Source organism: Diuraphis noxia, unplaced genomic scaffold (assembly GCF_037042655.1).
Source record: "Diuraphis noxia isolate RWA-SAM2 unplaced genomic scaffold, SU_Dnox_SAM2 contig0001, whole genome shotgun sequence".
Lineage (NCBI taxonomy): Eukaryota > Metazoa > Arthropoda > Insecta > Hemiptera > Aphididae > Diuraphis > Diuraphis noxia.
The window spans coordinates 70987581-71011381 of NW_028301711.1; the positions used below are offsets into that span (position 1 = coordinate 70987581).

The window sequence follows — 23801 nt, forward strand, 5'->3', positions numbered from 1 at the left end:
GACAAGTGATGATATAAAAAATCAAATGTAAAATATAGACAAAAATATATGGTATATGGTATTAAGTAGTATTGTAGTAGTGTAGTACATCTATATAAATACATTGAATCTTTTTGTGTCTCCTGAGTCCTAAAAATTTAATTTTATAGATACGTATAGTTTTGTTCTGGCAACGACGATACCTATAAATATTATATAATAATTGAGGATGTATGATAATTTTTATAATAGCTGCTATTATAGTATAGGGCTGTGTGCTGAGTTTTGCTAGAAACAAAAAAGAAAGTACTATAACAATATAGTATTATAAATAAAAATAATAATTAATATAACATAGTACACCAAAGTATTAGTATAGGTTTACTATATTAATTATTAGACAAACAAAATGTTGTTTTAAATTGTTCAAAATGTATTTAAACTTAAAGGCAAATACATGCAATAATGATTATTATGTAATTGTATAATATATTATATTATATTGTATACAGGTAAATTCAATTTTTGAAATACATTATTGAGTAATAGAAATGTTATTTAATGAAAATTATAAAAAAACAGTTTTTAAATTATAATAATTACCTATTTATAATATTATTATAATACATAGGTATCATTTTTGAGTGTACCTACCTATTCTATTATAGTGACTTATTATTAGTGTTCATATGTTACTTTTGAACAGCTTATTAACCGATTGAAGTCATATTTTTAATTTATAAATTATTGTATATATACAACATATTATATTTATATTTATAATATATAGTCGATTATAGACAATTAATAAAGACGACGGTTTATTACAGCTTTGTTCAGATCCGCTATTATAATATGTAACACACTAACGCTATACTAAATACCTATAGATATATTCGTTATAAACAATTTATGGTTTTGGTATGTTGGTTTGCTTAGGTTTGTGGTGCTAATTTTTTACACAAAATCATATAATAGATATGATAATAATATGATGCATACCCAAGGCCGGATTAAGAACATATTGGGCCCCGGGGCTGAAATTTCATTTGAGTCCTTTTGACAAAAAATACTTTACAAAGTAAAATACGCTTACCAATATTACGCTCACAGGAGAATATATTTTTATAACTAGATATTTCACAAACTGACAATTGCATTATAAGATTATAAAATTAATATAATTTATGTCTATACATTTTGGTGGTTACCAATAAATTGTAATATAATAAAAGTAAAAAATTAATACTTCATATTTCAATAATTTTAATTCAAATTTTCATAGTAACTTTTAAATTTATTAACAGTATATATTATATATATATTATATATATACTTATTTACAACAAATATCAAACAAAAGTTAATACATAAAACAAAAACTATTTTATCAAATATTTTTTTTCCATGCTTTACTTGAAGCTAACTGTCTTTAATAGCTATTATAGGCACTCCATTTAAGTCTAAAGATTTTAACAAATCATTCTCAGAATATAAAAACATTAGTATGTCTAAGTTTTCATTTATTGATATGAGTTTTTTTTAAATAAGTCCTAGCACTGACTGCAAAATAGACAAGGTTTCCAAAAAAATAATTCATGTAGTGGTTGTAGGAAAATTTACTGTAAAAAACTAATATTAAATAATTTTATACACATTTTTTCCGACCATTCGATTTCCATAACTTTAACAGTTTAACTAGGTTAGCGAGACACAAAACTATATACAATATACATGGTATTATATTATTAAATATTTATCTATATAATACAGCATATTATTATATATATATAGTAGCAGAGTGGACACTGAGTTAGAAATACAAACAAATTAAATAATTCACAAAAAAACAATAATATAACCTTTTCAAAATGCTGTGTGGGAAGGACGAAATATTTTGATTGAAAACATACTGAGCTACTTAAACCTATATGAGTAACCACCACATCAAATAGTTAAGCTCCATACGATTTCAAGTGGCAGAGTAATGTGCTATGCCAATTTAGTAACACTCATGTGCGATCATGTAGTGATTAATGGTCAAATAATTGATAATTTAATAATCTATGGTATAGTATTTTAATAATGCTTGATTTTTCTGCACGGAATATGCATCACAATATAATTATTTTGAATTCTTTCTATAGATAGGTACTTTAAATACTAATAACTAGTAAGTTTAAAAGTTACAATATTTATGTATTATACATAAAAACAAAAATTTACATAATCAGAAACATGCACAATTATTTATTATCCATAGAACTATCAAAATTCAATCATTATTTGATGAAGTGAGTTAGTGATAGTGAGTTCCTCTATTTTTTTAAAATTTTATTTAATTAGTAGCTACTTATACAAATAATAATGTTTTAAAAATATAAAAATATACAAGACAGATAGCCTATAAAAAGATTATTATCATGTATTATACTAAAAAGTAGATAATATTCTCTGTACTTTTGTAATTAAATAGATAGAAGTATAAAATGATGAAACCAATAATTACAAACATATTTAGGTGTAGAAAATCAAACACAATTAAAACATAGTAGGTACCTGTATAAGAAATATTTAACCACCAACATTCCTAAACAATTACATCACAACAAATATACAAAATGGACGCATCATCGCAGTAAGCTATTAACATTCTTCACCGTCTACGTTCTAAATTATGACCATGTTTGGGCATAAAGAAACAACACGATATGGGAAAGACTACACAACACCATTACAATATGACGCAATAGAAAAAAATTAAAAAAAAAAAAAAAAATAAGAATGTCATATAATTTATCCTCCGTAATGTAAGACTATATATTATAATGCACTCCCAAAATGCATAACCTACTCGTTTCCAACAAATAACTTTTATTTAAGCAATGAAAATATCATAGATAAAAAAATTATACAAAGAGAGAATAATAATAGCACCATAAGAACACATAAAACTACTCTACACAGTACCCCTTTCATGCATATTGTACAAAATACAATCGACATCATCCAGATCCAGAACACAAGATAAATAGGTACACGAATCATGTTGCAAACACAAACAATCTATTCTAACGTATAGTAACAAAAATTAAGTAAGGATAAGAGGATAAGACATTCACTACGCTTTAATAAGACTCACTGCAGATAACAGTATTGCATAGCTAGGCAGTATCTATCTATAATAGAATTTAATTATTTACTTAATAACTCTTACACCACAAAATCCGGGTATCAGACTTTCAATAGTTTAACAATGTTAAAATTTACAAATGCAATAATGTATTATTTATACCTTAATTTTAATTAGAGTAATGAATGTAATGAATTGATTAAACATTTTAAATATTTGGCTTTAAATTAGTTAGGTTTGACCTTAAATATCCTCTACCGATAATTTCCAATTCTTTTTTTTTTTATAAGATTGGCAAATGATCTGAAACCTTTTTCCATGAGGTATTATAGCAGAAAAACTAAAACAAACTTTCTTGTGATAATCCTATAGGCATAGGGTGATCAAATATTTCGTGGAAAGTGGCTGAAGACCCTCTAAAATTGTTAATGTAATATTTCACGAGGAGCTCTACCTCACATACCTCCCCAACCACTTCCACTTTTGCGAATTTTGCCAAATTGCTTATTTTAGGTAAAGAAAAAAATTCATCGAAAACATTAGAAATTTAGTTAAAAACTAGCAATGCTTACAAATTTTAGAATATCCTTATATTTTTTATCCCATTCATTATTACGAAAAAAAACACTTAAAATTTTCGATTTTTAATCTCTAAAAAGTACTAAAACACTGCTCAGATGCATGATAGATAGCTATTATTTATTATGTTCGGACGTGAAATACAATTATGATAAATAAATACAAAAGTGATAATATTTATGGTATATACTATAATATTATTAAGGGATATAATATTATATTGTCATTCACCACGTCAAATTTAATATGATAAGTACAATAATATATTAATCTGAACGGCGATGTAGGCAAAAATAATTCTGGGGAACCTTGGTCCCAATCCTCCCCCCCCTAGATATAACTATGGATATTCCTGATAAATTCCACTGTAAATAAAATATATGTATGAGCCTTTAACTTTACCATGCAATTTAATCTTGCCTTAACACTTCAATATTTGCCATCGCGACTCATTACTTATTATCGACAAAATTGTTTATTGATAGGTTAGGTTATATATCGCCACATACCTGTTTATCGAATAAATTACGATACGTGAATTTTAACTAAATAATTCTTATAGACCTCTATTTATATTGTATGCACTCACAATTTTGTTTGCTGACACAGACTCTTTGAATTTCAGAATCATCAACAGGGAGGGGGGGGATAGTTCACTTTGGGAACTCATGGCCTATAGCCAATAATGTACCTTTTCACCACATACAGGTGTGTGGTTTTACCAATCCCCTCCTTTTCACTACTTTCTCAATCTATAATAACTTGATATATTTAAGTGAGAGCTGCGTCAGGACTCAGTACTACACCATACTACGAATGATCACAATTCAGTTTAACTGCAGTGTTCGTCCAATATTATTGTTACTCTTCTACCAGATAAATCAAACTATCTACTATATCCTACACGGACATTGCACCTCTAACAAGGTATGTTATACTTATACACTATCAACAGACTACTTATTGGTCTTATTGTTAGGTAATTTTAATGGTAAAATTTAATATAAAATTAATTCAAGATACATATTGAATAAATATTTTTATTTATTGAGTTATATAGTTAAATATCTTATATTGTTGTATGTAAATATTTTTCACAAACAAAACATATAATATATTTATTTAGAAATAAAGATTTATATTCAATTAGTATGTACTTATGTAAATTCTGATGGAAAATTACAGTTAAATTAGTTTTCAATTTTTAAATAACGTTAAAAAATTTTATGTGAAGTCTAACCTAACCTAACTTAAAATAAACAGAATGCAGTAGAAATATATTTCTAATATTCGTCGAATAAATTAACCTACCAACGGCCTAAAAATTATACAAGTATGAATAATAGGTACCTATCAACAAAGGCTTTCATATTTTGATACTTAGCATGATATTTTTTGTTACTTACCTATTAGTTAGTTTATTCTTAATTTTTAAAAAACTAGGTTTCAGCAATTTAATTTGATACAACAAAAATCTTCGATAATTTCATACAAATTGCAATATTAAGATATGCTATATTTGTGTGATAAAAAATATTATTTTTAGTATTTAATTTATCAATGATATTAATTTAGTAAATTGAATTTACAAATGATAATAATAATAATCAAGATCAAAAACGTATTAATTTTATTCTACAGGTTTTTAACATATTATAGTCACATCGTATAATGTTGTGTATTATTTCAGAAAATCATGAAGTTCAATTTGATTATTTTGGTACTGAGCTTGTGCATTGACTTAATTCTTGGATCTATCGCTATTAATAGTTCGTACTGGGAAGCTCCGTTCAGGTTTTGTGGATCAAATCTCGCAGTTGAGCTTTCCATCATCTGCAAAGGCCGCTACAACGAAGATCCACGTGAATATAATTTTCTATAGTGCCATATTCTTAATTATAATAGTATCGTCTATTGGTCGAAATTAGCCCATAAAGCTTATATTAATTGTAAAGTCAACGAACTCTATACTCGATTCGGACAAATGTAAACTGGGCCCGCGATTACCTTTTTTGATGTAAACTCGGCCCGGAAATTTCAGGTGATAAAAAAGGTCGGTTGTAATCTCGGCATCTTCGATAATATTTACCGATAAATTTCATGCTCATTTTAATTCAAGTTTCAATTCCACTCACCCCAATATACATTCCGTCATGACGAAATTAAAAGAAATACAAACAGAAACGTACATTAAATTGATCAACAGCCTAGATGCACCAAAAAAAAAAGATAACTCTTAGAAAGAACACTTACGAAATATAAAAAAAAATAAGGAAATATCAGTAAGTGAATACGTTTAACTTAAAAAAATAAATGTATACATTATATTTTTACACTTTTTACAATTACAAATTTACATAAATACATTTTACAGTTATAAACGATTTTCATACAATGAATAATAATACGAAAATGAAAAAATTTTTGGAGGATAATGAGAATCGCCTACTCATGGTGTCCTCTGGGTAATGCTAAATGGTTCTTAAAAATATTATAAGAAAATTATATAAAAACATTGAAAAAGTGCTTCACCTGTAGTATTTGATGACTCGATTAACGCTAACAATCTTTCATGGATTTTTCCATCAAAAATGTATCTAACAATGAATGAAAGTTGCTCTTTATGCGACACATCAAATGTTGAGTCTATGCATATACTAAAAAGTTCAACAGAATTAATTTGTGATTTAATTACTGATAATACATATTCAGCAACAGATTCAATGAGTAAGTTTTGTCTTTCCCATGAAATAAAAGAATATTCTTTTCTTGCATTGCTCTTCAAATTACTTATGTGTACTGATAATTTAGGAGAATGTTGTGCTAATAAAACTACCATATCTTTGAAATTTCCTTTCAACTCATTTTTCCAGCATTCATCATGTCTTCTAAAAGATAGATTGTGTTTTGCTAAAAATATAGTTATCTCTATTAATTGTTTTACAACATCTCTGTTGAAAGAGACTTGACGATTATGTTCTTCAGTTAATGATGGTAAAATAGGTAAACAATGTGTACTTAATTTAATTTTTAGTGAAGCCATAATATGAGTTTCACATACTTCATGATTGATTATACACATTAAACCATTTTTCCAGTAGTTGAAGCCATTCTTTATCCAAGCATCATATGATTTGGCACTATAAAGAATGCAATACAAACAAAATATTTTGTCAAGCTTTGGTGAGTATGACAGCCATTCCCTATTCACATAGGTATTGTCAATTAATTTTCTTGAGTACCAAGAGCAATGAAAACTTCTGTTTGAAGTATTTTTAGGAAAACATTTGTTTTCCAATTCATATATACTTGGCTGACATGGTCCTAACCTTAGAACCATATTTCGTAACTCTGGGGTCCATGATTTAATTTTAATAAACCTAGCAGGATCATTTTCAAATACAGTATTTTCCTCAAACAACTTGTTTTGAACTGTTGAAGTTACAATCTGAAAAAAGTAAAAACAATTGTAATTTGAATTGTTTTATGGCATATATTTTAAAAGCAATGCTTATGAGTTATAAAATATTAAGTAGGTACCTAGATAAAGATAAAGTTTGGAACGAGTAAAAATTAATATTTTTACTACGGAGTAAATTTATACCAGTATTTAAAGGTGACAATATAATACCAAAAATGTTTTAGAATTGCTTAGCTTAATAAATATAATATAATCTAATAAATAAGATAAGATTTAATCCTATATCTTTTTCTTCTAAAAACAAAGTTTTGCTAAGTATAATAATACTAAATATATTTTGAATTGTTTTTAATATTCCTACCAAATTATCAAAATTTGCAATTTTTGTTTTTTAAATTAAACAAATTATTGCCATGCAATGTTTGAATAATTATTTACCTCACTATAATCTGGTTGAATTACTTGATCATTATCATTCTCAAAAGATGGATCATTTATTGCTGCTTTAACCACTTGATCTACAGAAATTTCCTAAACAAAATGAATAAATATTTAGAAAAAATATATTATGTTGAATGAAATAATATGTGTATTCTAATATATTACACATTACCACCTTATGGCTTATAACTTATAAGTTATTAAATACCTACATTTTTTAGATTGAAAATTTAAATAATTCTCAGACATATTTTTAAAATTAAATAAATTATTGCCATGCAATGTTTGAATAATTATTTACATCACTATAATCTGGTTGAATTACTTGATCTACACAGGAATTTCCTACACAAAATGAATAAATATTTAGAAAATAATAATATGCTGTTTTTACAGTTATGCATATTATACTAATATATTTTAAGATTAAAATTTAAATTCAGATTTAAATATTGATCATTAATTTCCTACAAAATAAAATACTTACTCTAGAACAACTAGATTTGTGATAAAACATATCAGAAATGTTTTTACACTTCCCAGCTTCCTTCTTGAGTAACTTTCGTTGTTTCTCTCTATTTTTGTCAGCCCCTCCGCTGTATTTTCTTTTGCCTTCCATTTTTAATAAGATGTAATCCTTATACGATATAAGTAAAAACAAATTTACTAAATAAAGTTCTTTTATCTTAATGTCTTAAACCAATTTTGCATAATCACTCATATAAATATGTTTTTATAAATTTTAATGATATTAAAATAAAAAAAGACTTAATTATTTTTTTAGACATTTATATCTTTAAAAATAATTTTATTTCTTAACAACATTCAAATATTTAATTATTTGCTACTTACCTAAAACACTGTAAATAAAACTAAAGACTACAGTAATCACGCCGATTCCGATATCTTATGTATATGGTGGACTGGTGTCACTGGTGAAGTCACAAACAAAGTTAAGTTTTTTAAATATTCGTCAACACAATTAAATAAATATTAATTAATAATAATAATATACTAGAAAGTAAATACGTCCCAACATTCAGTTGTATCAAAAATAATTAAGAAATAACAGGCAATAACAGCTGTTTTTTTTTTTTTTTTTTTTTCAACCCGAAGGTTGGTTTACAACTCCAATTCTCATTCTAACCGATTCCTTGCCTTTTCTTTGAGTTCTTTAAAGGTTTTGACTTTTGCATCGATTTTAATTTGTCCTATATACGAGTTCCGCGGACGTGCTGCAGTTTTCTTTCCTTCTATCATACCCTCCAATATTAAATTATGCAATTCTTCCGGGTGTCTCGGGGCATGTCCAACCATTTTCCAACGTCTTCCTCTAATCGCATCTATGAGTGTACGTTTTTCTCCCACTGTTCTAAGTACTTCTTCATTTGTTTTCCGCTCTATCCAACTTATCCTTTCCATACGCCTCCAGCACCACATTTCGAACGCTTCTAATTTTTTCTTCTCGATATCATTTATTACCCAAGTTTCACATACATATGTTTTTATTAGTCTCTTCTTGATATTAAGATAACAGCTGTATCTAATGTTAAATGACAATGGGAAATTCTATTTTTGTCTCAATTAATCACGACGTTGAAAATTATGTTTGAAAAACCCATAATCCATATAATAATATGGTTTCGAAAAAACATCGATGATGACGATAACGTAATGCACCATCATGTACTCATTTGTTCAACGCACTTAACATTATTTTTATATTTAATTTCTGTGGCTATTAGTATTTAACTGAGATAGAGAAGTCTCTGAACTACGAACTAGGTACCTAAATAAATAAGTATTAGTTTTAATATATATCCCTTATTTTCATCAAGTAACTAAGTGTAGTTTATTATGTTGATTAAAATATTGCAGACGTCCAGCCCCCCTCTGATCGCCGGCCCCCTTTTAAACATGTGGTCAGGCCGTGGCCTGACCTAAACATAGGACTCGGCGCCACTGGTATACCGGTATTCTGAAATACCGAAAATAAATGGCTATTTGAAGCAAAACTTATGGAAAACTTAGTGTCGATTTTTTTAACCTTAGATACAATTACAAACAATTTTATACATTTTGAACTACAAAATAATTCGCAAATATTCAAACAAAAATTTGTCAATATTAGAAATTCAAATGCTAATAAAAATTTAATTTGAATTTCCGGTGGATATATTTTTTTGATTAATATAATACCCAACTATACTATATGTATTATGGAATACATTTATTGTGTGTGTGTGTGTGAGTGTGTGTGTGTGTGTGTGTGTGTGTGTGTGTGTGTGTGTGTGTGTGTGTGTGTGTGTGTGTGTGTGTGTGTGTGTGTGTGTGTGTGTGTGTGTGTGTGTGTGTGTGTGTAAATACAAATAATTCCAGTAGGTGGACATAATTGGTTGAATAGTTGGTGAGGGTGGCTAGCAAGTAGCATTACTCATACTAAAGTGACCTGCAGAGTCTGGCCTTAGCAACCAATATAACTAATTATTAGTATTTCTTTTTTCTGTAAAAAATTTTAATTTGTAGAAGTTTCAAGACTTCCCCCCCCCCTTTAAATTGTAACATATGACTGCACCTGAGATTCATTCCTGGAGCCGCCTATGTTAGTTATTAAAAAGTTTCTCTTCTCCCGTGGTTTGTAAATTAATGGATTCAGTAAAATCACCAATAAAATGTATGATAATGCAGTTTCGAAGTGAGTATGACAGTATTAGTATGACAGAGTTTATAAGCTATTACTTAGTTAAATTAAAATGTAAACACCTTTAAACATAAAGTAAACTCGATTCTCGCATGGCGAATCTACTACTGAAAAAAGCGCAGGGAAAAATCCGGGATTTGGTCGAATAACCACGCATGGGATGTGTGTGCGACGCACTATGTCCACACGAAAGAATACATTCTTCCAAATGCTCATGCGAGCTTGTTCGTGTTCGAAGGTGCTCGCTTTGTTCGCCGCAGAGTATGCGCTCGTGTGTACGCACCTTTACATTACTTAAGAACAAATTACAGAATTATAAATTTTTAACAGAAAGTATATACAATGTGTATTATAGACGTATACGTTTTTTATAATTTAAAATTTTTAATAAATATATAGGTACAAAAATTGCCACTCTTATAAATTTGCCCCCCTAAATGCGCCCCTGAATTATAACTATTACAAACTATATATTATATATATAATCAGTTCATTTTCAATAATTTTGTTAATATGTACTCGTAATATAATAGGTATTAGGTTTATGAAAAGATCTTTGGCTGGAAAATGGTGTATGATGGTGATCTTGTCAGAAGAACTTGGAGTACCTACTTTATTACATATGGTATATGGCTATTGGACTTTGTTCCCTTCTTTTTTTTATTTGCTAATGTATATATATAATATATATATATATATATATTATATATATTTTTAATATAGGATGTGTGTGAAGTTAGCCCCCCCCCCAGTGTATAAGACCTTTTCAAAAATGGTTGTAACCTTGTCTTTTCAATTTGTAACCATTTGTAACCAACTTTTTAGAATTTGTAACTTAATATTTTTCAAGCAACGAATAATTTCTCATTGAGAACCACCATAATATTTACATTCAGTACCAATTGTTTTTACAGTGTTTGAGCATGTCTGCTCGAATGAAACGTATCTCTTCAATAAAATCTAATCCAAGTACGTGCAAATATACATTATAATTATTATTACATTTTATCATTTAAATTAATTGTATCACATAGTAATTACTATGGCCCATGTATACACTTCAATAAACTTTACCATCAGTTTCTGAAAGATTGTCAATTTGCATAAGTTTCACATAATAATATTTTAAATCTTCATTTGTATTTGCCAATCTAGGATACCTTTGTTTTTGTGACGATATAGTCTTGCAGTCTTTATTGCAAAAGTCAACATATATTATTTTTTTTTTTTGAAAAAATTTAAAGCTTTTTAAAATTCTGCATAGCTTTTGAATGTATCGCCTATTTGCATCTTAATATGGTTATTATAATTTAAACACTAATTTACACGATTGTTCACCTTTTACTCTATTAAATCCAAATATGTAAAAAAAAACCATTAACACTACCTTTTGATGAATATAATAACAGTTTTTCACCTTTTACTGTTAAATACAAAAATACAACAACGACAAAAATACCAGCCATAAAAATAAAGAAAATTTGATATCATCAAATGTTATCAGAATCAGTTTACATTCTCCACAATATAAATAGACTATTATAGACTGTAGAGTATAAATTTCATCATACTCTGTATGTATGAAGAGTATGTATTTCATTATATTTCTAACATAATATTATAATTTATAAAAATACTTAGAAATTTTATTTTGGTAAGAATTAAAATACACATTAACATAACATTTGAATTCATATTCAAATTAATATATAAAAATTAATAATTTAAATTTACGTGGTATTCGATATCAATTAAATTTATTTAAATCTGATAACTGATAACAGTGATAACGTCGCGCAGAAATTATTAAATTCTGTGCAGAAATGCGCATGCGCATATCATGTCCGGGGATATAATTTTTACGCATTAGATACCAGTGCTACCAGATTGGGCGGTTTATCGCCAATTGGGCTATCTTTAGTGACCAAACACTGCCAAAAATAATAGATTGGTGGGTTACCGCCAATTGGGCGATTTGACAATTCCAAATTGGCGTGTTTGGGCTTTTAGATTTAAACAATTGTACAATGAATAATTTTGACTTTTGTTAATTTTTTTTTTTTTTATCATTAACAAAAGTCAAAAATATTGTATTTAAACCACGATTATCATTCTGAAACCGTGTCTAAAACCAAGGTTTATAGATAATATTAACAGTCTAAGCAGCTGGTGTCTAGAACATCAGGAGCTGCGGCTGCTATCATGGACTTGTGATACCATTGATAATAAATTTTAATTGACAACTGACAAGTCACAAGTGATATCAAACATAAAACATTTTAAAAATTTTGTACCTATTGTCCTGTTATTATATTATATCAAATAATAAACTCTCAAGTCTCAACAATTATCTTGCGATTCGCACTTTGCACTCTGCAGTTGATTAATAATTAATTTTCATCTGATCATATTTTAAATCATGCCTAAGTGGGCAAAGTACACCAGAAAGTTTGTCAAAGAGTGGGAAAATAAAGCAGAATTTAAAGGTACCTATAACTTAAGTAAAGTGTAGTATAGATTTTAATAACTAATAACTTAAATATTAATTAATTTAATTTAGGATGGCTCAAGAAGGCGACAGATGAACAATCAGCGAACAATGATTTTAAAGAAGGGTATTGTTCTGTTTGTAATACAGTGTTGAGAGCACACCATGGTGATTTAATTAGCCATAGTAAGACTTCAAAACATGTTTTTAAAATGAAATCTTTAGTTGTTAAAACACAACCAAAATTAATTACTTATGGTAAGAATTTTGTTTTTATATTTATTGCATGAATATTATGTAGGTACATATTTATTATAGGAGTAAGTAATGTCTCCAGAGAAAATAAACATATAGATATAATGCTTGCTATTCACATTGCTACTCATTCATCAATTCGTAGTATTGATCATCTTGGTGAGATGTTGAAAGTATTTGGGAAAGGCTCGAAACTAGAAAATTTGAAAATGCATAGAACTAAATGTTCTAAGCTAATATTAAATGTATTATCGCCAGCTATAATTGAAGATCTAATAACAGACATTGGGGAAATTGGATACTCCTTGATAGTAGATGAATCAACTGATGTTTCTGTTATGAAGTACATGGCATATTGTATTAGGTATTTTAGTAAATCAACAAACCAAATACAAAATGAGTTTTTGGGCTTGGTTGTAGTTGAACGTGCTACTGCTGTAGCGTTATATGATGGAACAATTGAATTTTTGAAGCTCTTAAAGCTGAATCCCCTAAATTTAATTGGGTTAGGTGTTGATGGCGCTAGTAATCTGTGTGGTATTAATCATTCTCTATTTACACTTCTACGAGAAAAATCACCAAAACTTCAATTAATTAAATGTGTTTGTCATTCACTTAATACTTGTTCATCTAAGGCATCTGAAGGTCTACCTAGTCACATTGAATTTATGCTAAGAGAATCTGTTTCTTGGTTTTCGCACAGCCCTCTTCGTCAAATAGAATACAGTAGACTTTATGCGACAATAAACGGTGCAGAATGTAAACAAAGGCGTTTGGTCAAACTTTGTGCTACTCGATGGTTGGCTTTTTATAATTGTATAAAAGTTGTTCTTGACCAATGGCTTGAACTGAAAACCTGTTTTCAAATGGCAGCACAAAAAGAAAAATGTTATAGTGCACGAACATTATATGAAATGTATAAAGATAACTCTAATTTAGTATATTTTAACTTTCTGAAACCGATTTTAAAAGAAATTACTGATGTCAATTTGCAATTTCAAAGCAATAATACAGATATTACAAAAGTATACAGTGATTTAAAATTTCTTTTGATGTCAGTAGCTAAAAGAATCATAAAGCCAGTTTTTCTTCGTGATGAGATGTGTTCAGGTGCTTTAATTATCGAAGAAATTGAAAGGATATCAAAAGCACTGAAAAACCATCTTGCACGTTTACCTTTAGATGCTGTAGATTTTGGCTTTGCATTTAATGAGCTTGCTAACAAAAACATTGTTCCACCGGACTCTTTAAAAGCAGTACAAAATCGTCGTTTTGAATTTTTGTTACGGCTTTGCGAAGAGCTTCTAAAACGACTACCACATAACATTAAGACTATTCAAAAACTTCGGTTTTTTGATCCAAAAATGGTTCTATCGCTTATTCCACCTAAATTTAGATTATAAGTAATAAAAATCAATATAATTATTTATATTAAATAACTATAATTATATGATATTTTGTAGGATGCAGTACAGATTTAGAGGTTTTAGAAATACAGTGGAGAAATTTAACATCTTTAAATTACGCTGTTATTTGTGAGTCGTCTACTTCAATTGACGAAAAAAGCACCCAAGAGTTTTGGATAGAGGTTTTAAATATAAGAGAAAGGATATATTCTTATCAACTACTGATTAAAATTTATTATAAAGAAATTTGATTTTTTTTTACTATTTTCACAATCCTTATGTTGAAACTATAGTTTAAAAATCCCTAAAAAATGGATCAACTAAGCGATATAAAAAGAAAAGTAATCTTAAATGAATATTTTCTGAAGCAAAATAATTCAATTAATTATGTTGTACCAGTGTTTGCTTTACAAAATGAAAGAAATGGTAAATTATTTTTAAATAACAAACAGTATTAAGAAATTCTTATTCTTTTATTAGATTTCCTCCTAAGAGCACTCTTGAAATCCAAACTCTCACTGTCCAATAAACTTACCATGTACAAGTCAATAATTCGACTAATTTGGATATGCGGTATTCAGTTATGGTCGTTATGGGGTTCTGCAAAACGCTTAAAGCGTTTCAATCCATCTACTTATGACTAGTAACAACTAACAGCTTCTTGGTAATTTCCAAACAATTATCAATTAGAAAAATAATTACATGACTTTAAATTTCATACTTAATTGAACTCCCACAGTAACCCATTAATCAAACAAGTAACAACTATCCTCCATCTCACTTCATTGTAATGTACGTAGAAGACTCAAAAAACTGCTGAGTACCTGCTCATAAACTTGATCCCCTGACAGGCTCGTAGCCAGGAATTTCAAAAAGGGGTATTATTAAAAATTAATTGACAAAATTATACTCATAAAATTAATAACTTTATGTATACTTTGTACAATTGTATGTTCATACAAACACAAGTGAATAGTGAATAGATAATGATTTATGAGAAAATGTTTAAATATTTTATTAATAAGCAAAATATATGAATATATGATGATTCTTTACTGTTACCTTTAAGACATAAGTATAGACAGTATAGTTTGATATTTGTTTTAGTATTAGTATATGTTGGGGTAGGGAGGTACTACACCTATTTATCTATTCAAATTTACCCATTATACTAATTATATTGTATAGATTGTAAATAAAATGTATTGGATTTAAGTTCTTATTTCTCATTTCTTATTAGGACAAATAAGTGAAATGATTTGTAATTGGAATAACAATTTAATTTAAAGTATTTCAGATCTCGTAATAAAATGGCCATGCGATAATGAACAACGTTTGACATTAAAAAAATTCCAGAATCTACAGAATAAAGTATTACCTGGGGTGTTTGGAGCTATAGATGGATGTCATATTAAAATATTAGCACCATGGGTAAAAAGAACGGTTATGCCTCCACTTAATAAGTCTATGTTTTATAATAGGAAACAAGTACCAACTGTAATTTTACAAGTACATATAAATAATTATTCTTATTATGTTTAATATTTATTTATTTTTCAATTTTATTTTATTTTTTGACTCAATTATAAATATTAATATGATTTATTAGATTTGTTCAAATTATTTTATAGGGTATAGTTGACGCTGAACAGAAATTCATCAACATTTTTTGTGGATTGCCTGGTTCATTACACGATGCACGAGTTTTAAGGCGGAGTGTTATAGGAAACCGACTATTAAATAACCCCTGGGAAATACTAACCCGAGAATCATTTATCTTAGGAGACAGTGCTTATCCATTAACCGAAGCGATTATGACACCTTATAAAAATAATGGTTACTTAACTCCGGCACAAATATTTTTCAACCAAACTCTCAGTAGTTCTAGAGTAGTTGTTGAACAAAGCTTTGGTAAACTAATTGGCAGGTTTCGAAAATTAAGGTATATATTTTTTTGACTTGGAATTTATCATCTCATTCTTACAAACTTTAATATCAGATTATTAGATGTATACCATAAAAGTTATTGTGGTTTGATAATAACAGCTGCCTGTGTTCTTCACAATATCTGCATGTCTCAGGGTGATGACATTGAAGTTGAAGAATATGAACAGTATATTCCACCTGCAGTACCTGATACAGGAAATGGAATAAATAAACGAGATGAATTATGTGCATTAAATTATGAACACTAACAAACAAAAGTTAAAATTAATCAACAAAGGTATATTATGTAAACAATATTTTAAAGAACATTTTTTAAATATCACATATATTTCATTTCAGACTAGAACTTTTTAGTCTTTCAAATTTCAAAATAACTTTGTGTAAGCAACTAATAATTAAAATTATAAAATAAATAAAAGAACTTATCTCTACATACATTGAACTGTAAAATATTTGTAACATATTATACAATATACATTTTAAAAAACTAATAGTACTTAAAATCATTTAACAATTAATACATAGTAAGATCACTTTTTAAATTATTATTAGGAACTATTTTGATTTATTTATCTGTTTTAAACATTTCCTTAAATAAATCTAATTTTTGTTGTTCAATAGCATTTGAATTTTCTAAGGATTTCAATAGCTTGGCCTTCATGTCCCTATCTTCATCAATCCTTTCTCCTATCTCTAACATTCTGAAACACTTATATAACCAAGTTAACCAACACTATGTAATATATATATAAAAAATAAAATTATGTGTGTGCACCGCTAAAATTCAAATGTAAATAAAAAATAAGTATGGCAATGCTAACTCATAAAACCACATATTTAATTTAAAACTGTGAAAAAGTTTTTTGATAAAGTTACCTTATTTCCATTTTTTCCCCATGAGATATTAGAAACTCAAATTGCTTTTCCTTAGCATCCATCATTTCTTTAACCCAACTTGGTTTAGTAGTTTTCAATAAAGGATGTATTTTTTGTATAGTCTGTGTTGGAGAAGTAAGAGTTTGAGACTCTGTGCTTATGTTATTATTATTATTAACCTGTTGAATAGGTTTTGCTATAAGTGTTTCATATATCATATCTGCAAATAATAGATATATTTGTAATAACTTTAAAAAAAAAACCATAGTTTCAAGTGAAATAGTAATATCCAAATAGCATACAATTGTATAGGCTGTATAGCCCAATAACATTCACTTCATCTGTATTTGTTATTACTAGGGATCAGATTTTTAGGCAAATGCATTATTTTTTATATATAAGAGCCCGGTGCTCTAGACAAAGCGTAATAAAAAACTACTATACTGAATCATTGTAGGGGAATACTTCAAATAATACTCTAAATAATTCAGCAAATGAATTAAAAGTATTATTTTATTCAGCAATTAATATGCATCTATTATAAATTATTAGATATACTATTTATTTTTCTTCTAAAAAACACTTGCTTAATAGACAAAGCATTAGTTTTAAACAAAATTTGTTTTGTTATTATTTTAACAAGCTTGTATAACACATATTATTTTAACTAAATAACACATGGCTGATAAAAATTTAGCCCCATCCTAAGAAAAACTGAAATGACTCCCCTGCACATAGCCCCATAGGTATTGGAAAATAGGGAGAGTAAAAAAAGTATCTATGAGTTCATAAAAATAATAATCTGGCCCTAATTACATGAAATACCAACTACCTTTTGGAGGAGATTCAGTATCCTTGGTATGTATAATATTTTCCATATCTTTGAACCACTTCCATTTTACAGGCCCTCTTCCAGTTTGTTTGGACTGATCATGCAGTTTAGTGTAATTCGTTTTCATTCTTCTAAACTTCTCATCACAAATTTTTCCATCAACACTAATTCCTTTTTTATGCATGTCTGCAGCAATCTGTTTCCAAACAATATTTTTTTCCCCTTGACCTCCTTTTTTAAATTTATGGTCATAAGCCATTCTTAAATTTAAAAGCAGACTTATTGATTTATCATTCCAGGGTGAACCTATATATAATATAGTATTTAGTTAACAGATACTACATTATGTATTTTATTATTTGTCCTACTTACTTTCTTTAATAGAACTATTTGGGTTGTCAATGTCAGTATAACTATTTAAGTTGTCAAAGCCAATAGGTTCATCACCAAAAACGGAAACATCAGTATCTTTTTCAACTATGTACTCTATAATTATGAGAAAAAATTAATCAAATATTGTCTTAAAATGTATTATAACGTTGCTAGCGATGGGTTGTGCAGTGTTTGCCTTATCCTCATTGTTTGTCTCTAGGGGATCCAAAATGTATAAAATATTGTCATGCAGTAATTAGGTACTGACTGGCTTTTGTACATGAGTAATTAATTAATATTTGTACCAAACAATTATATTTATATATATAAGCATATGAATTTCCAAATTTATTATAACTATTATTAAAATATTGTATATTTTTATCATATTATATTATTGACTTTTGAGATTAGGTTCATGATATTAATATGTACCTAATAGGCAATAGCTTAAAATATTTTTATGTCATTGTGTAAAGTAAAATGTATAATATACATACAATTTACATATAATTTTATATACCTACCTATGATAGTAACAATTCAGAGTGGAGACGGTCAGTCATATCAATCAGATATTTTTATTAGGGGAGTTGTTTAGTATGGCCTTTATAAAAAATTGTCAGGGTGGTCAATGATGTGCTAGGCCGACACTGAGGTTGAGAAATGTTAGCTTGTTTAACTTATTAAGGGCCGTTCTTACAATGCCCGGTTAAGTGTCTGTTAATGCTAACTGGCAGAATTTATTTTGTGTTACTAATAGAATTCTACCGGTTAGCCTTGGAATGGACCTAAGTCTGTAGAATACTGGATATCAAATAAATGTATATAAATTACCTATATTGTACTCACCTTCAATATAATTTTCAAACAGATTTTGATTTGAACTCATTTTGAAAATATAATATACCTAGATTTAATTGTTTAATTATAGTTTAACACAATTAACACCATACACAAGATTAACACCAACTGGCAAAGTGGCAACTACCAAGTGGAAATTATTTTAGTTATTTAAAATTAAAATTAAAATTTGTATTTTCTATTTTTAGTATTTTTGTATAATATTGTTATCATAGTTTATTAAAATAATAATATTGATAATATGTGCCATTAGTTAGGAGAAGTAATAATTATGGAGGGGATTATAAAATGTAACCATCTTTTGGAGATGGTCAGAAAAAAGTGTGATAAAACGAATTTCTTTTTTTATCACCGATTCCAATTTTAAGGGGAAATAGTCACCGATTACAAGTAACGAATTTCTGGTTACAGTGCTAACTGCTAATTATTGTTAGTTAATAATTTTATTTTCCCTTTACAATTATTAGTTATTACAATACAATTAATAATAACAATATATTAATATTATATCAATCACTTAATAATTAATATATATTATATAGGTAAAAATTAAATTTGATGTCTATAAATATGTACCTACACGGAACGTTAACATTTCCACGAATATCTTTAGCGTGGATTTATTTAATTAAATTCTATATAAATACGGGGTGCTATTTATAAACTATTCACTATTATTTAATTATTTAATATCACGATTACACGATTGTGTAATAGGTACAAATGAGTATATTTTAAGTGCTGTTCTACTATTATTCATTATTATTTATTTGATTTTGGTCTTTAATCATTATAGACAATTAGACATTGGTAGTTTAGTCAGTTTAGTGTCAGTCCGTAGTACTCTGTCAGTCATGGCTAAATAATATTATAGCAATTAAAGCATTTAAAAGTAAGTAAAACCTATAATAATTTATAATAATATTCAAAATATAACAGTTATTTAAGGGATTGAATTAACAAAATACTTTTACACATATTATTATAAAAATGTTAAAATAATATAAAGGTAAATATAAATATATTTTTTTTATATAAATAGTAAAATTTAAATTTAAAGCTAGTTATTACATATTAATTACAGTCACAGTAATTTAATGCTATAGATTAAATTAGCACAAACCAAAAAAATTACTTGCAAATTTTCGTGATTTTGACATAGTTCGTAAAAAAGGTATAGTTTCGCATAACTCACACTTGACATTTTTCTTTTGGCTTATGCTATCATCGACTATGCCATGCTTTCCTTCTAAATGTCTTTTTAAAGCATGTTTGTACTTATATGTTGTGTTACAAATAGTACATTTAAAAATCTGAAATACAAGTGATCAAACATTTTGTCCATTGAATATGTGTCAAACAGACACTTAGAAATTTAAATAGTAGTGTTTCATACACAAATTTGATTTACACATTCTAACCAGGTTACTATTGTCCAACAATCCACCATGTAACACAACAACATCAATTGTTTTTGACTTATTTATTTATGAACACAGAATAGGAAAGAAAAGAAATAATAGGTACAATAAATTTATAATTTACAACACTTTTATTGAAATAATCAAATAACAGTATAACATATAGTAGTACAAATACCTACAAAATAGGCATACATAAATTTTACTTGATACATAGCATATAAATTACAAATTTACAAATTTAATTTATTTTGTACATAGGATATGATAAAATCAATCACATTAACATACAAATTAAGGAACTCTAGTCCAATGAAACTAAAATACAATGTACAATTCATGATTAACATAAACATTAAATGGTAAGGTTATAATATCAGTTGCAAATAAATAAATATTGCTATTTTCCTATTGTGAATCACATTACATAGTTTTAGTATTGGTTATGTATATTTGGAACTATACTTAAAGCTTATAATTGTTATTAATTTATTGTTGATTGAGCTATTGCCTATACCTAAGGTGACCATACGTCCCGTTTTGAACGGGACAGTCCCGTTTTTTAAATCTGTGTCCCGTTGTCCCCTGGGAAATCTTGGGGACACTAAAATGTCCCGTTTTCAAAAAGTAGACAAAAAAAATAATGAAAATAAATGTTCGTTGACGAAATATCGTTTTTATTATATCTTATTTCTTATGTGTGCGTGTGTGGTGTGTGTTTGACGTTATTGACCGTGAATGGCATCTAGATAAGATAACGAGACAACGGTAAAATATAAAAATAATTACTGTCGCGACGTATTAACACGAATTAATCTAATGTATTATATAATCGCTGTGATATCAGCACTAAAACAAAATTCCCAAAATATTTTCTATGAGTATTGACCTTATTGTTACTGTTACACTGTTACAGTATTAGTAGTATTAGTATTATAGTAACCGTCAACTGTTTTAGATGCTCTTGCTTATAATTATATTGTGTGGTACCTATTTTAAATCGTATAAGTATATTAAATAATATAACTATTAAATAAGTTGTACTGTGTTCTCGTACATTTATATATTCGAGATGCCGAAACGTAAGTGTATATTTAATAAAACTCTCCAAGAGAAATATCCATTTATAAAATTAAGAGGCATTTGCCCATCTGATGTACTGTGTGAAAAATGTTCGACACAATTTTCTGTATCACACGGGGGTGGGAGTGATGTAGAACAACATTTAAGATCTGAAAAACATAAAAATGCTGACCGTGCTGCAGCAGCAAGCCATCCTTTGCAGAGATATTTGAGACTATAAGACTATAAGACAACTACTGAATACCTTCAGCAGTGGACTTCGTACAATCAGTCTGAATTGCAGGTATTTAAATGGGTCGATTTGAGGAAAATCTTAACGTGGGTAGAAGTACAGAAGTCAATGGATGTGCTAATTGAAAAAGGTTTAATCGGTTCTGAGCAGGACACTGAGGCATTTGATGAATTTACACTAATTTCATCGTATGTATCAGATAAAAAAGTGGAAGAGTGGAATTCAGATTCTTCGAATAAATATGCGGAGCATCGTTGGATAGAAGTGTTTCAGTACTTCCGAGACAACAATTTAAACCACACCATTTTTCAAAAAATTGTTGAGTATGTTCTTTGCATGCCTGCTACAAATGCACCAGTCGAACGAATTTTTTCATTAATGAACAATTTATGGACGGCCGAAAAAACACAGCTACAAGTGTCAAGTTTAAAAGCAATGTTACTAACAAAAGTTAACTTTAAAATGTCTTGTACAGAATTTTACTCGTTCCTGAAGTCATCGCCAGATTTACTACAACAAATTTGTTCAAACGAAAAATATACAAGTATTTAATTTTGTAATTATTACACGAAAACATTTTGTTAATAATAATAAAATTACCTAGGAAGTGTAATAAGTTAATTTAATTTTTTTGTGCTTTAAAAACATTGTAAGTACCACAGAAATTTGCTAATAATATTATTAAATTAAAAATATTTATTTGTAACAAATAATTATGATTTTTTTTTTTTTTGTCCCGTTTTGATTAAAAAAATATATGGTCACTTTACCTATACCTAATTATATTAAACAAATAATTTATTCCACATACACTCTTACGTCTTGCACTCTTTTGATATATGCTATAATTGAATGTTGTTAGAAAACATAATGTTGAAGGTGAGATATGAGAATGTTGTGCAGCCTCTACATCAATATGCATATGAGTAAAATGCACACTTAAATACAGTCATACAGGGCACTATAAATATTAAAAAACAAAAACGTACTAATGTTAGTGACAAACCACCGAAATGTTGACATGTAAAATTTGTGCTAACTATTTGCAATAACTGTTATAAATAAATATTATACATATTAATTATGTTACGACAGGTACCTTAGAATTTAAACCTTCCATTCTTAATTGAAATTAATAGGTTAATGATAAGTATTGTAATAACTAATAATTGTAAAGGGAAAATAAAATTATTAATTAACAATAATTAGCACTGTAATTAACAAAATTCAAATTTGTTATCAATGTCAACTTGTTATCATATATCTTGTATGTGATAAGATAGTCGGATGGTAAATGCGCCGTGACATGTTTTAAAATTTCGCGTCCGGGTCTCTACACTCTAGCCACAGCGTAAATTTTTATACTAATTAAATGTTATGACATTATGTACTTATTATGCTTTAAACTGATACCAGGGTGGTATTTTAGAAATTAAGTTTTTGTTATGTTATTGGTTTTATATTAAACCATATTTTGTTTTAAATATTTTAAACTTGTAATTTTTGTGCCCTAATAATTTATTTGCCTTTAAACATTTACAAAATCTTTAAGGTAATACATTTGTCATTTATATTGTTTTCAGCATAACTAAATATTTAAATTAAAAGTATTCAAATACTGGGTTTAAAATGTTCAAAGACTATATCAGACTGTTCAATTACTATTATTTTACAGATTTTTTTAAATTAATTAATTTCACTGAAATGTGTATAAGTTGGTATTTTAATAAATAGGTTTATTACAAAGTAGCAGATCAAGAAATTCCTTTAT

The 23801-nt window shown here is 27.6% G+C and overlaps 3 protein-coding genes across 3 annotated transcripts; 1 reads left to right on the forward strand and 2 right to left on the reverse strand.

The window, feature by feature from the left end:
* Window positions 1-6182: 6182 nt before the first annotated feature.
* On the reverse strand, window positions 6183-8993 carry LOC149061584 (zinc finger MYM-type protein 1-like). The gene is made up of 4 exons (XM_089215039.1): window positions 8712-8993; window positions 8041-8190; window positions 7551-7643; window positions 6183-7139 (listed from the first exon to the last, which is right to left on the reverse strand). The coding sequence occupies exons 1-4, from the start codon at window positions 8991-8993 to the stop codon at window positions 6183-6185; spliced, it is 1482 nt and encodes a 493-aa protein (XP_089071165.1).
* Window positions 8994-13206: 4213 nt separating this feature from the next.
* Window positions 13207-22743, forward strand: LOC107167064 (uncharacterized). The gene is made up of 5 exons (XM_089215041.1): window positions 13207-14364; window positions 15760-15900; window positions 16035-16314; window positions 16450-16575; window positions 22020-22743. The coding sequence occupies exons 1-5, from the start codon at window positions 13207-13209 to the stop codon at window positions 22580-22582; spliced, it is 2268 nt and encodes a 755-aa protein (XP_089071167.1). The 3' UTR covers window positions 22583-22743.
* Window positions 16891-18358, reverse strand: LOC149061585 (uncharacterized). Its single transcript, XM_089217303.1, has 3 exons — window positions 18059-18358; window positions 17227-17446; window positions 16891-17059 (listed from the first exon to the last, which is right to left on the reverse strand). Exons 1-3 carry the CDS (start codon window positions 18315-18317, stop codon window positions 17044-17046), a joined length of 495 nt encoding a protein of 164 aa, XP_089073429.1. The 5' UTR covers window positions 18318-18358; the 3' UTR covers window positions 16891-17043.
* Window positions 22744-23801: the final 1058 nt, after the last annotated feature.

Excerpts from the sequence above, each read along its gene's own strand:
- LOC149061585 (XM_089217303.1), bottom strand. The coding sequence starts at position 18,317 with ATGGCTTATGACCATAAATTTAAAAAAGGAGGTCAAGGGGAAAAAAAT. Across the intron at positions 17,447-18,058 it reads TACTGAATCTCCTCCAAAAG|ATATGATATATGAAACACTT; the intron begins GTAGTTGGTATT and ends TATTATTTGCAG.
- LOC107167064 (XM_089215041.1), top strand. The coding sequence starts at position 13,207 with ATGCATAGAACTAAATGTTCTAAGCTAATATTAAATGTATTATCGCCA. Across the intron at positions 15,901-16,034 it reads ATAGGAAACAAGTACCAACT|GGTATAGTTGACGCTGAACA; the intron begins GTAATTTTACAA and ends ATTATTTTATAG. Across the intron at positions 16,576-22,019 it reads AAATAAACGAGATGAATTAT|ACTATAAGACAACTACTGAA; the intron begins GTGCATTAAATT and ends TGAGACTATAAG.
- LOC149061584 (XM_089215039.1), bottom strand. The coding sequence starts at position 8,993 with ATGTGGTGCTGGAGGCGTATGGAAAGGATAAGTTGGATAGAGCGGAAA. Across the intron at positions 7,644-8,040 it reads ACAAATCTAGTTGTTCTAGA|GAAATTTCTGTAGATCAAGT; the intron begins GTAAGTATTTTA and ends CATTTTGTTTAG. Across the intron at positions 7,140-7,550 it reads TTCAACCAGATTATAGTGAG|ATTGTAACTTCAACAGTTCA; the intron begins GTAAATAATTAT and ends TACTTTTTTCAG.